This window comes from Eumetopias jubatus, unplaced genomic scaffold (assembly GCF_037043125.1).
Source record: "Eumetopias jubatus isolate StellerSeaLion01/CBP00866 unplaced genomic scaffold, mEumJub1_p1.0 scaffold_5, whole genome shotgun sequence".
NCBI classification, from domain to species: Eukaryota; Metazoa; Chordata; class Mammalia; order Carnivora; family Otariidae; genus Eumetopias; species Eumetopias jubatus.
In genome coordinates, this window is record NW_028274811.1 from 103746510 (window position 1) to 103760098 (window position 13589).

General features: G+C 42.0%; 1 protein-coding gene and 1 pseudogene across 4 annotated transcripts in view; both read left to right on the forward strand.

Annotated features, from left to right (window-relative positions):
* Positions 1-453: 453 nt before the first annotated feature.
* The window catches only part of PWWP2A (PWWP domain containing 2A), a 37429-nt gene continuing 24293 nt past the window's right edge, over positions 454-13589 (forward strand). For 3 of the 4 annotated variants that reach the window (XM_028106493.2, XM_028106496.1, XM_028106492.2), the window contains exon 1: positions 454-1089. In XM_028106493.2, the coding sequence (XP_027962294.1) occupies positions 506-1089 (584 nt within the window). In that variant the 5' untranslated portion in view covers positions 454-505. Of the gene's footprint in view, positions 1090-2450; positions 3062-13589 lie in introns of those variants that run through there. The other variant, XM_028106498.2, reaches the window with a different exon arrangement.
* LOC114212007 (U2 spliceosomal RNA) lies at positions 13232-13376 on the forward strand (annotated as a pseudogene).

A 13589-nucleotide genomic window follows, 5' to 3' on the forward strand; every position in this document is an offset into this window, starting at 1 on the left:
CCCCCCCGCCCCCCGCATTCTCTTGTTACTCCTCCCCTCGGTCGCCTTTGAAAGAACTGGCACGCCACGTGATTCTCTCCTTTATTCCCACCTCTGAAAGCCTGACTAATAATGGGCAAGAGCCAAGGCCAACCATAAAACTTTATTTCCTCTTCCAGCCAATAGAAAGAGGCGATAAGTATATGGCTCAGCTTTTGTGACTTCCCCCGTCCCCTCACTCCTCCTCTAAGATTTAACATTTGACAATTCATCCGGCCAATGAGAAGTTCCTACTCTGTATGGGAGGGAGGGACTGACTGGGTGATAGACGACCCCACCTAGCCTATGGAGTGTCACAAGTGCGGGAGGGGTATAGGACGGAGCCAATGGCGCGGTGCCAATAGCGAGCATCAGGGAAAGGGCGGGACGAAACTGTTCAAGGGAGGGAGGGGAAGGCCCAGGGAACCAAGCAGCGCTGCCGCCGCCGCTGCACCCCGAGCTGGAGGAGGGAGAAGCCAGGAAGAAAATGGCGGCCGTGGCTGCAGAGGCGGCAGCGACTGCAGCGTCCCCCGGGGAGGGGGGCGCCGGCGAGGCCGAGCCGGAGATGGAGCCCATCCCCGGCAGCGAGGCCGGCACTGACCCCCTCCCGGTCACGGCGACGGAAGCATCTGTGCCGGACGGCGAGCCCGACGGGCAGCAGTCTTCTCCTCAGGCCGACGAGCCGCCGCTCCCGCCGCCACCGCCGCCGCCGGGGGAGCTCGCCCGCAGCCCGGAGGCGGCGGGGCCGGAACTGGAGGCTGAGGAGAAGCTGCCCGTCCGGGTACCGGAGCCGGCGGCAGCCGCGCCTCAGGAAACACCCGACCTTCCACCTTCCCCTGCACCACCGCCCGAGCAGCCCCCAGCTCCCGAGGAGCGCCAGGAACCGCCGCTGCCCCAGCCCGCAGCCCCGGCGCTCGTGCCGCCGGCGGGCGGGGACTCCGCGGTGTCGCAGCTGATTCCCGGCTCGGAGGTGCGGGTCACGCTGGACCACATCATTGAGGACGCGCTCGTCGTGTCGTTCCGTCTAGGGGAGAAGCTCTTCTCCGGCGTCCTTATGGATCTGTCCAAAAGGTACCGCGCCCGCCCCCAGGACGCCCCCGGGCCCGCTTGGTCCCCAGGGAGGGAGCGAGCCAGGACGGCCCCTGCACCCCGGGCTCCCGCCGCCTGCACGCCCTGGGGTCCCGTGCGGGGCGGGGCGCGCGCTCCGAGTGGGGCAGGCGCGCTGGGCCGGGAAAGGGCGGTCCCCGCCCCAGGTGGGCGCCTGTGAGGGCAGGTGTGTTACCAGGTGGGGGGCGCGGGTGCCTGACGGGCTTGTGGACCTCACCCCTCACCCCCCGGGCTCTCTCCGCGACCTGGCCCTGGCGCACCCACTCTGGGGTCTGGTGGGTTAATGCGAAATGCAGAAGGAGTTTTGCAGAGAACCTGGTGCTGGGCGGGGGACATTGCTCGTGAGGCACTTTTTTTCTTACATTCACCTTTAACGAGGTTGGAGAAAGGGGTGTGTGCATTGGGGTTCCCAAAAGGTTAACCGTCACTCCTTATAGGGGGAAGAGTATTTGTTAGAAATGAACCTCTTGACTGTTCCTGTTAGAACTAATTACCCTTACTAACTGTGCGGTAGGGAAGCACATTTGGCTAATTAAAATGATAGTTAAGAGAAGCCTAAAGAAAAGAGAGAATTTTTTTCTTTTACCCTTTAGTATCGGGATGATGTGATATAGAAATGTTCAAATATTGATTTCTAATACTGTAGATACAGTTTATGTATTAAGGGCAAGAAGGTGGAATTCACGCACAAGCCTTTGGCGTAACACATTTTCATCTTTGATTTAAAATGTTTGCGGGCATTGCTTTAAACAGGTAAAGAAGGTATTCTAAGTCTAGAGTTAAGTTAACCTTTTTATTCTCTTCTTTTGCAGATATGAAGTGCAGAGACTCCCATTCACGGCTCTCCATTCTGTTTCCTGCAACAGCACACACTCTGATGGGTATCTCACCTGTTTGGAAATGGCTTACTTTAATAGGTTTTATTTTTAATATTTTTTTATTTGAGAGAGGGAGATTGAGAACACAAGCATGAGCAGGGAGAGGGGCAGAAGGACAAGCAGACTCCCCTCTTGAGCAGGGAGCCCTGGGGATTGATCCCAGCACCCAGAGATCATGACCTGAGCTGAAGGCAGATGCTTAAGCACTGAGCCACCCAGACGCCCAGTATGTTGTATTTTTAACTCCTTGTACTCGCATAAAGACACCAGCGTCGTTTTTCCATTTTGGGGGGAAAAATTTTTAAAATACATATGGAAGGCAGTTACAGGGCAGTAGAAATGTGAAAAAATAAAAAAATACATGTTGAAGTAGGGTGTTTGGGCAGGGGGGGAAGATGGGAGCCTTTATAATTCTTTTTTTTTTTTTTTAAGATTTTATTTCTTTATTTGAGGGAGAGCAGGAGTGGGTGAAGGGTCAGAGGGAGAGAAGACTATCCAAGGAGACTATTCCCTATTGGGGATGTCCCTCCATCCCCCTAACCGGGCTTGATCTCAGGACCCATGAGATCAGGACTTGAGCCGAAACCAAGAGTGGATGCTTAACTGGCTGAGCCATCCAGGCGCTCCACTTTTTTTTTTTTTTTTTTTTTTTAAAGAGCAAGCATGAAGGGGGGAGAGGGTCAGAGGGAGAGAATCTTCAGGAGACTCCCAGCTGAGCGTGGAGCCCTACACTGACTCCATCTTGGGACCCATGAGATCCTGAGCCAAAACCGAAGAGTCCTTTTGTTAACCGACAGAGTCAGCCGGCTGCCCCTATAATTGCTTCTGTACATTGTTTAACCTCAGCAATTTTTTAGTTTTTCTTTTTTGAGAATTTTGGATTAGGACCTTTGCACTTCTGTTTTCATAGTTAGCAGATAAGACCAGTGTGCTTTCTACTGATGTATTTAATAGTGAAGGAGAGACTCAGTGTGTATGCTATTGAATCAAACAGAAGTGAAGGCCAGTGATTGTGTGAGAATCTGGATTTCAAATCTGCAAAAGGAAGGTGCAAAAAGGTAAGTTGTTCCTGGAAATGGAATGGATAGTTCTTTACTCTGTTGAGGTGCTCATTTTTTTTTTAATTTTCTTTGATAAAAAATTGCAATTTATTTTTTGAGTTTTGTTCTTTGCTAACGCTGCTTATAGACAACAATTTCTTTGGTTGGAGGGAGCTATTTTTATTATGAACCTTCTGCATTTTTTAAAGATTTTATTTATTTATTTGACAGAGACAGCAAGAGAGGGAACACAAGGGGGGGGAGTGAGAGAGGGAGAAGCAGGCTTCCCTCTAAGCAGGGAGCCTGATGCGGGGCTCAGTCCCAGAACCCTGGGATCATGACCTGAGCCAAAGGCAGACATTTTAACCAACTGAGCCACCCAGGTGCCCTGCATTTTAATGTTTTGAAGTTAAAGGTCTCTCTCCTTAGTCTTTTTTTAAATGTTCGTTAAGGAAACCGTACCAACTTTTCATTCAACAATATTTATTGAGCATATCTGTGTGTAAGGCACCCTTCTAGTTTTTGAATGCCATGAGTTATAGTCATTGCCTCTGGAAGCTTATATTTAGGAGGTAACCATTGTGGAATTGGTGAAGAAATACCAGTATTTTTTTAAAATTTAGCACTTGAATTATTACTGGACTAATGATTGACTAGTTGGGTATCACTTTTTCATACTATAGTTTGGAAAAACGGATCTGCCTATATATTTTGTAATCTGCCCTTTACCTTGATTGCATACTTGATGCACAGTTTGGGGGTTAAATGATGATCCAGGAGATCCTCTTTATAGATTCTACCATGACCATGATTACAGTAATCAGCTGCTTTATTATTTTTTTTATTTTTTAATTCTTTTTTTAAAGATTTTATTTGACAGAGACACAGGGAGAGAGGGAACACAAGCAGGGGGAGTGGCAAAGGGAGAAGCAGGCTTCCCGCTGAGCAGGGAGCCCGATGTGGGGCTCGATCCCAGGACTATGGGATCATGACCTGAGCCTAAGGCATACGCTCAACGACTGAGCCACCCAGGTGCCCCAGTAAACAGCTTCTTTAAAATTGGCCATTTAATGAAACCTTTGGGTAAAAGTAACAAGAGCTTCCCATTATGTACTAGGCATTGTACCACTTGCTTTAGTCTTTATAACCCTGGTGGTATTTTTCATTTCTATAGGAGGAAATTGAGATTCATTTAATTCGGCCAGTTACTGAGCTTATAAATGGTAAAGTAAGGAGTCAAATGTAGGTTGATCTGATTCTAAGGCTTATACTTTTTCTTTTTTTTTTTAAAGATTTTATTTATTTGAGAGAGAATGAGAGATAGAGAGCATGAGAGGGGGGAGGGTCAGAGGGAGAAGCAGACTCCCCGCTGAGTAGGGAGCCCGATGCGGGACTCGATCCCAGGACTCCAGGATCATGACCTGAGCCGAAGGCAGTCGCTTAACCAACTGAGCCACCCAGGTGTCCCTACTTTTTCTACTTTTATTTTAGAAGGTTGGGCTGGCAAATTTTCTTTCAAACAGTAAAGAATTGCGTATTTCTGCAATTTAGTGCCTATCCTGATTTCAGTAGCTGTATGGGATAATACAAAGGGTATTAGTGTTGGAGCCAAGCAGGTTCTTTCCGCATTTGCCATTCACCTTCCTGCCATTGTATTATTTTTTGCCTTATTCTTAGCTATTTGATTGAAGAACGCATTTTTGAGGAGAATCTTTTTGTGGAGAAAAGGAAGAGGACAGGGGATTAAAAAGGTGGTAGTACCACTTTCTAAGTAGTAGATCGATCTGGACAGAGTGTCAGGGTAGTCGGGGTCTGACTTCTGGTGCCAGGCTCTCCAGTTAACACTGACTTCGGGCACATCTCCATGCCTCTTTGGGCTCCAGTCTCTCTAGGTCTTATGAGGCATATTCATTTTGACTTTAGGCAGTTCACCAACCCAAACAAGCAAAAAAACTTAATGCCTCAGTTTATGTATATATAAAGTGAATAGGGTGACCAGGTGGTCTGGCTTTTCTGTACCATCCCAGTTTGAACTCACGTCTTCAAAGTAGCTTGCTTTGGCTACTATACAAATGACATGGTCACCCTAAAAATGAAGATACTTGAATATCTGATTAAAAACTGGTTTTATAGGATTTATTTGAAACTGAAAACCCTTTAAGGCATTCTTTTATTTAAAAAAATTTTTTTTTAAGATGTTATTTATTTACTTGAGAGCGAGCACAGAGGGAGAGGAAGAAGCAGACTCCCTACTGAGCTGGGAGCCTGATGTGGGGCTGGATCCCAGGACCCTGAGATCATGACCTGAGCCACACAGGCGCCCCCATTTTTTAGTTTATTCTAGGCTCCTCCACTGTTGTTTTATACCCAGCTCTCTTAGGTAGTTTGAATTACCTGCCTACTCCTGAATTCATTAGCAATATGTAATGACAGTAATCTAATACTAGCAGATAAAAATAATCAACTAACCCACAAATTCAGTTTGGTTTTCTTACTCCCTTTTCTTCCTTAACCTAGGCTTTTGAAATTTTGACCTAAGTGCATTTATTTCTTTTAGCATTCTATAGTAAGCATTCACGTTGCTAAACTGTCTTAATGATAATTTTAGAGAGGATAATAAACCAGTGGTTGTACCATAATTTTTTTGTTTTATTTTTTATTATGGGAAATGAACCTCCATGTATGTATTATTCTTGCTTTGACATTTATCAACTATTAAGACTCGTTTCATCATATGCCCACCTCCACTGGATTATTTTGAAGCAAATCGTAAACATATTTCTTTACTGTAAGAATTTCAGCATAGATCTCTAAAAAGATAAAGATTTTAAAGCCATAATGTACAACTGTTACTGCACCTAAAATAACAGCGGCAGTTCCTTTCTATCATCCTATGGCCCACCAGTCAGAGTTAAAATTTCAGTGTCTGAAGATTAACATCTCAATCAACATCTAAGTTTTGTTTAAATTAGGATCCAAGTAAAGTTTATACATTGGAATTGGTTGATGAGTTTCATAAATTTTTCATTTGTAGTTCTCTTGCCATTATATTTCCTTGTTTATTTGTTAAACCATGGACTTCGGCAGAATTTCCCACAATTTAGATTTTTTTCCAGTTGCATCCCATTGGAAGTTTTAAAAATAGTTCTTTTCCTTCAGGAGCAAACCGAAGGGGCAACCACAGCCCTCTGAGGGCCTCTTTTGAAAGTCCCATATTTTGGGTCCGTAGAAATGATACGGACATTCTTGCCTGCTTGCACACTTTAGACCTATCCCTTAAACACACATCCAACTTTAATAATTCCAAATATAGAAAAATTTAACCAGTCAAGATTATCTGCAAAAGGTAAAAGTCTTCAGCCCTAGTTTGTTTTCTTTTTTTTTTAAAGATTGTATTTATTTATTTGACAGAGCAGGAACACAAGCAGGGGTGAGTGGGAGAGGGAGAAGCAGGCTTCCTGCTGAGCAGGGAGCCCGATGTGGGGCTCGATCCCAGGACCCTGGGATCATGACCTGAGCCGAAGGCAGACGCTTAACGACTGAGCCACCCAGGCGCCCCCAGCCCTAGTTTCTTTGAAAAGGTACTGTCAGCTTTCTCGGTCCATACCTGAAGGAACAGTATGTACTGGGACCTGTGGTTTCTAATTACACAGAGGGATCATTTCAATTGTTTTATTCCTGTTCTCCATCATCTTGAAAAGTAGTTCTAAAGCCACTTTGAAATCCTGAAAAATCTCTCTTGAATTCCTTTTTTTTTTTGGATCTGATATGAATTAAGGAGTCATGAAGTAAATGTTTATGCATAAAAACCCTTGTGCATTTTAATTTTGTGGTACATGCTTATTAAAGGTTGTCGATAGGTCTATTTCAGAATTGACCTTTTACAAATACTTTGTGTGTCTATGGGGTACGGTTGCATTAAAAAGAATTGAGGTGATTTCTTTAAAAAACTGCAGGTTTCACTAAGTTCTTAAAAAAATTTGTAGAAAAGTTTTTTTTTTTTTTAAGGAAATATAAACCAAGACAATGATTTTTTTTCTTTACAGAGACCATGAAACGTATGGTGCAATAGCTCTACTTTTGGTGGGAAAAATATACAGCCATTCTGGTGAAGCAGTGAGTAGTGGTATTAGTAGCTTATACTAAGCATCCAGGTCGAGAATTTAGGTCCTCAAGTAGTATGCTTGAATGATTGTGTTGAGTTGTACATATTTAAAACACATTTTTTTTTTTGGTGATTATTCTGCTTATATCCCAAGGTGTTAGAGTTCCCACAGAAGATAGCACAGAGGCAAGTGCCACTTTTGACCCAGTTTTAGGACACCCACTACTAAAGCAGCATTTATGCTGTATTGAGAGCACGCTCTTTCCTCTAGCATGTTGGACTGCCATGTGTGGGTTTTTTTTTTTTTTTAGGTGATGAATTGTTGGACGTTAAAAACCTAGTTTAAATGTAAAGAATCCTGTAACAAACATCATGGTGTTAAAAACATTTTAAAACTAAATTTTATAAACTAGATAACTAGATGTTGTAAACACAAACTACGTCAGGCATGTTTTAATGGACTTGGGGCTTCTAATGAGATTAATTTTCAGCCTTTTATGTGTAAGACCATACTTCACTGTGTATTGTCTAAAGCAAAGTGCTTTTTTTTTTTTAAAGATTTTATTTATTTATTTGACAGAGAGAGAGGGAACACAAGCAGGGGGAGTGGGAGAGGGAGAAGCAGGCTTCCCACTGAGCAGGGAGCCCGATGTGGGGCTCGATCCCAGGATCCTGGGATCATGACCTGAGCCGAAGGCAGACGAACGACTGAATCACCCAGGCGCCCCTAAAGCAAAGTTCTTGATGAAACTAGGCTTAAATTTCCTAAGATCCATTTTTCTGTAGGGGGCTGTTAAAGGGTTTGTGTAGTATGTGCTCATCTCTGTTACGGCTGAGTTAATGACACATTGATAAAAAAACGAAAGATGTTCTTAGTACTTGTGCCTATGAAGTGCATCCTTATTTCTTGATATTTATTGGCCCTGTTCTCCCTAAATTCCCAGATTAATTCAGACACACATGACCAGCAGAGCAGAGCTTGCTCTAGTGGCAGATCTTGAAAGAAAATAAGTGGAGGTTAAGTTACACTTTGGATGGATTTAATATAGAATGTTTAAACACTTCGGGCAGTGGTCCTCTGAACAAATGTGCTTAAGATTTATGAGCTCCACTGCAATTTGCAGTTTTAACCAAGATGATTCTGATGCAGGTGATTCTTGTACCATATTTGGAGATAAGTAATTTTTAGGGAGTAGTTTTGCCAAAATAGTAGGACCATAAATTTGTTAAACCTGTTTCAAAAGTTACTGGTTAATTTTGATTGGGATGTAATTACAAAGTAAGCAATACATGTGGGCATGGGCCACTTGGGTGGCAGATCCAGATTCTTATTATAGAACTGGTAATTAGACATGCAAATAGGTTCTTAAATTTGGTTGCCTACTAGGAGTTCAGTAGTTCATAACTTTCATCTTTTCCCCTTGGACCAATTTTTTATACAGTCACCTTACACCTTAAAATAGAATAGTGGTTTTTAGCTTTTTAAAACTCATACCTCTAATATTTGATTTTCACTTTCTGCATATTCCCACCATCTAGGAAGGTTGCCAGTCTTCACTGTAATTAACAATAGCTACTATATTTCTCACTCTTAAACTAGTCACTGGGACAAGCACTTTGTATACACTGTTTTCTTTTTTTTTTTTAAAGATTTTATTTATTTATTTGAGAGAGAGAGAGAATGAGAGATAGAGAGCACGAGAGGGAAGAGGGTCAGAGGGAGAAGCAGACTCCCCGCCGAGCAGGGAGCCCGATGTGGGACTCGATCCCGGGACTCCAGGATCATGACCCGAGCCGAAGGCAGTCGCTCAACCAACTGAGCCACCCAGGTGCCCTGTATACACTGTTTTCAGTTTACTCTCTGGGAAGTCTAGTAAGGTAAATTCCACTAATCCCCATTTCACAGATAAAGACACTGAGGCTCAGAGACATTAAGTAAATTGCCTAAGATTATAATATGTTTTATATTTATATTAAAATATTTTATATTTATCTTATATTAAAATATAAGCTATTAGTAGATAAAAGATGCCCTTTTTGAACAATATGCGGTTGTCTAAGATTTGAAAACAATCCTGTTCTAAATTGAATATATTCTGTATTTTTACCATTACCATTTAGCTTATGATTTTGATGGGGAGTTACCTTGGTAGGGTAGAAAAGATCTCTTTTCTTCCCCTCTCAACCAGGCAATAGCTGCTTGCTTTTAAAATAGGAATTGCTCGGGGCATTTTTGGAAATGGGGTTTCTTCATATATGGTCCTGGGATGTTTTGCCTTGGTTGGCCTGGCCCTGGCAACAGTGGAATCCCCTTGCTGAGAGAGGAATCACAAAATGTGTCAGATTTGAAGCTTACTGAGCACAAGATCAGCATATGTTAAGTGCCGCATGGTTGAATTGGAAAATAGTTTAAAGACTAAAACTGTAAGTTGTTGAACAGCCTGTTTTTGGTAAAATAGGAATAGAGAAATAAATTGAATAAATTGTTCTGTTTTGTCTTTTAAAGTTAGTCTGTTGAGAAATCATTTAGACCTCTGTGTGGTGGGCCCCATTAGACATAATACAAAAGAAATATTAAAAGTACTTAGAATTCATAATGGAAACAAAATGGAGCCAGGACCAAGGGAATTCTGTTCAAGAATTTGCAAACTGGGGGTGCCCGGGTGGCTGAATCGTTAAGCGTCTGCCTTTGGCTCAGGTCATGATCCCAGGGTCCTGGGATTAAGCCCCGCATTGGGCTCCCTGCTCTGCAGAGAGCTTGCTTCTCCCTCTCCCACTCCCCCTGCTTGTGTTTCCTCTCTTGCTGTATCTTTGTCAAATTAAGTAAATAAAATCTTTAAAAAAATAATTTGCAAACTGATTACTTGTTTTCTTGATGGTTATTTTTAAAAAGAATTTACTGTTAAGGAGTAATAATTTGAATACCGTACAGATGTTATTACTATTTGTACTTTACAAAAGACTGAAGCATAAGTTTTCTCTATCTATAGTTGTCTCCATTTTTTATTTCCAAACCTAGTTAGCCAGGTAAGTTTTTAGAGGATGGTTTGAACGTACATGATTGGGAGCTTAAACTCTAAATTATTACTGTTATTTAGTGTTTTACCCCCTGCCCTCTCGAAAAGCTATCCATGTTATAAAAGAGGATTGGATAGACTTTTAAAAGATGGAGTGAGTATTTATGGTTAGAGAGATGTTACTGTAAAACCTTTATGCAGCCTCCCTGTCAGTTACTTTTAAAAGATAGTTCGTGGTATTCCAGTTCATAATTGGTGCATATTTTGTTTTTATCTTGATAAAGTCATCCTTCCTGCCTCCTTGCCCATTTGGGTACCCATAGTCTCTGCAAATTGCTCTTGTAGTACTTGGAGGTTTTAATTAAAAACGTCATCCATATTCACTTGTTAATAAAATTGAATACATTTTAACTTTAATAATTACCATATATTGGGCCTACTTACTGTGTACTAGGCCCTGAGATGAGCAATTATGCATGTTTTTAATCTTTTTTTAAAAATTTTAAGAGCTTGCAAGTGCCTGCGAGTGGGGGAGGGGCAAAGGGGGGGAGAGGCAGAGATTCTCAAGCCGACTCCACCCTCAGGTGTGGCTTGATCTTCGACCCTGAGAACATGACCTAAGTTGAAACCATGACTTGGTGCTCAATAGACTGAGCTACCCAGGTTCCCCTTTTTATGCATATTTTTAATCTAGATGACAATTTTTTGAAGTTACTTAACTACAATTCCAGTGTCCAAAAAGCTCTGAAAGCAACTTTTTATTACTTTCTGGTGGGAAAACCTAATGTGACTGAAATTATGTGAGATTATTATTATATCAGTATATTCCATTTAGTGTGAAAGTTTTTTCATTTGATTGTTGAAGCATTAATGTGCTTGATAATAGGCTGCTTATTATCTCAAAAAGCCAAAAAAATTCCAAATTCTGAAGCCTGTCTATATGCACGGGAGAAAAGAGCATGTAGACCTGTCCGCACGTGCACTCCCTTGGTGGGGAAGTGGAGGTGGAGGAGAGGGTTTAAGTCACAAGTCACTGGATGAAACGAGGGAGGCAGGAGCAGCAAAGAACCAGGCTTCCCGGTTGCCTGCTTGGATTCACAGCCTGGCTCTACTGCTTACTTCCTGTGCGGTGTTGGGAAGGTCACTTACCCTCTCTGTAAAATGGGGGTAGAACAAATAACTTAACTGAAAGCGTTGTGGTCATTAAATGAATTAATGTGAATAAGTACATACTTAAATAGTTCCTGGCACACAGTAAGTGCTGTATGTGGTAACTGTTAGGACGTTCAAGAAGTAGCTCCTAAGTGGCAGGATTAATTAATATGGGTTTGCTTGACTGGCCACTAACCTAAATCCTGTTGTATTGCAGTATAATCTGTATCTTCAAAACACCTTGAAATGATTTGTAGAAGCTTCAAAGTGTAACTTTACCCTTTTATAAAGAAGGATGATACTTAGATTTTACTAGGGAATGAGCTAACTAGGAGATGCTTGGATAGTGTATGGTATAGAATGTTTCTTAATCTTTTCTACCCAATAACCCCTTAGGGCAGATGGCTTGTGTGAGCAAATTATGAGCTGTGTCATGAAAAAGTTAGTCTTGGAGAAATTTAGTCTTTAGAGTGTCTGCTTCCTATATGCTTTTAAAACACTGTAAAGGGCTCACCTTTGAGAATGACATTTCAAAGTTAGCAAAAGAAAGATAATTTTGTGCTTTTCTTTGCACTTACTAAATGATAGGACCAGACTAGGATAGCTGAGCTTGTTTCAAAGTGATTGAATCACTTCCAATCCCATTACTGTATAATCAGAAGGCTTCATTGGTCTCTTAATTTTAAGAGACTGGTGTTTTCCATTCACCACACTCTTCATAAACCCTCATTAGCAGTGCCTTCCCTCATACACTCTCTCCAACATGACTTCTCTTTCCCAGCCAGATGGATGATCTTTATTTTATTGCTTAAGCCTCTGAATTCTTACCTGTCTCATGGAAGGGGGAATCAGGTTGCTGACTGGTGATTCCTAATGCTGCATCTGGTCATCTGCATCTGTGGTTTTTACCACACTAAAACCACTTTTTTATTTTTATTTTTAAAGATTTTTTTTATTTGGGGGAGAGAATGAGATAGAGCATGAGGGGGGAGGGTCAGAGGGAGAAGCAGACACCCTGCTGAGCAGGGAGCCTGATGCTGGACTTGATCCCGGGACTCCAGGATCATGACCTGGGCCGAAGGCAGTCGCTTAACCAACTGAGCCACCCAGGCGCCCCTAAAACCACTTTTTTAAAACCACGAATTGGTTACTAGCATTCAAAAATGTGTAACAACTCTTTACGACTCCCAATTTTGCTTTTCAATCTATCTGTGCCCTTCTAGGTATGGACCTTTTCTTGCAAAGCTCATTGCCTGATTACTAATCCACAGTGATTTCTTTCCCTCTCAAGTCTGTAGTCTCTTTTGGCAATGAGTATTACATTCTGGTCTTGCCTACTGATGTTGGGTTCTAGGGCTGGGACTTGGTTTTATACCCCCTGAATAATTAACATAGTTGTATCTGAATATATATTTTGTGCTGAGTGGTACTTGAGGTGTGTTTGGCATTTCTGCTTTAAGTAGAACAATTTTTTAATTTATTTTCAGTAGGCTCCACACCCAGTGTGGGGCTTGAACTCATGACCCTGAGATAGAGGCCCATGCTCGACTGACTGAGCCAGCCACGTGCCCCCAAATTTTCTTTTTTATTAACTTTTCTTTGCTTAAATGTTTTTGTGGAGCTGAGGTGAACGAAATTTAAGATTATACTTACTGAAACCTTTTTATTTTGAAATTTCACATAGCAGAGAACTTTTTTTTAATTTTTTTTTTAAAGATTTTATTTATTTATTTGAGAGAGAGAGTGAGAGAGAGAGAGCACATGAGGCGGGGAGAGGGTCAGAGGGAGAAACAGACTCCCTGCCTATCAGGGAGCCCGATGCGGGACTCCAGGATCATGACCTGAGCCGAAGGCAGTTGCTTAACCAACTGAGCCACCCAGGCGCCCGAGAACTCTTAATAAGCTTTATCTAGAATTGCTTCTTGGCCTTTTGGCTAAGATCAAGTGTAGAATCACTACTTTTTAGCATTTTGCCATGTTTGCTTTATTGGTCTTTAAAAGTATCATTTCTTGAACTGTTTTGAGAGTAGGTTGCATACATCATTCTCCTTTACCCCTCCATACTTGCTCATTTAAGATCAATATAGTTTTCAAATCCAAGAAACAGTACTTTAATTTGTAGCCCATATTTCATTATTTTGTCCATTTTTTCATTAATGTCCTTTTGAAGTTTTTCCTCCAGTAAATGATCATGTATTGCATTCAGTTGCCATAGAATATATGTAATAGGCACTATTCTTCAACTTAGGTTTCTCTGATGGTTGCTCACAAA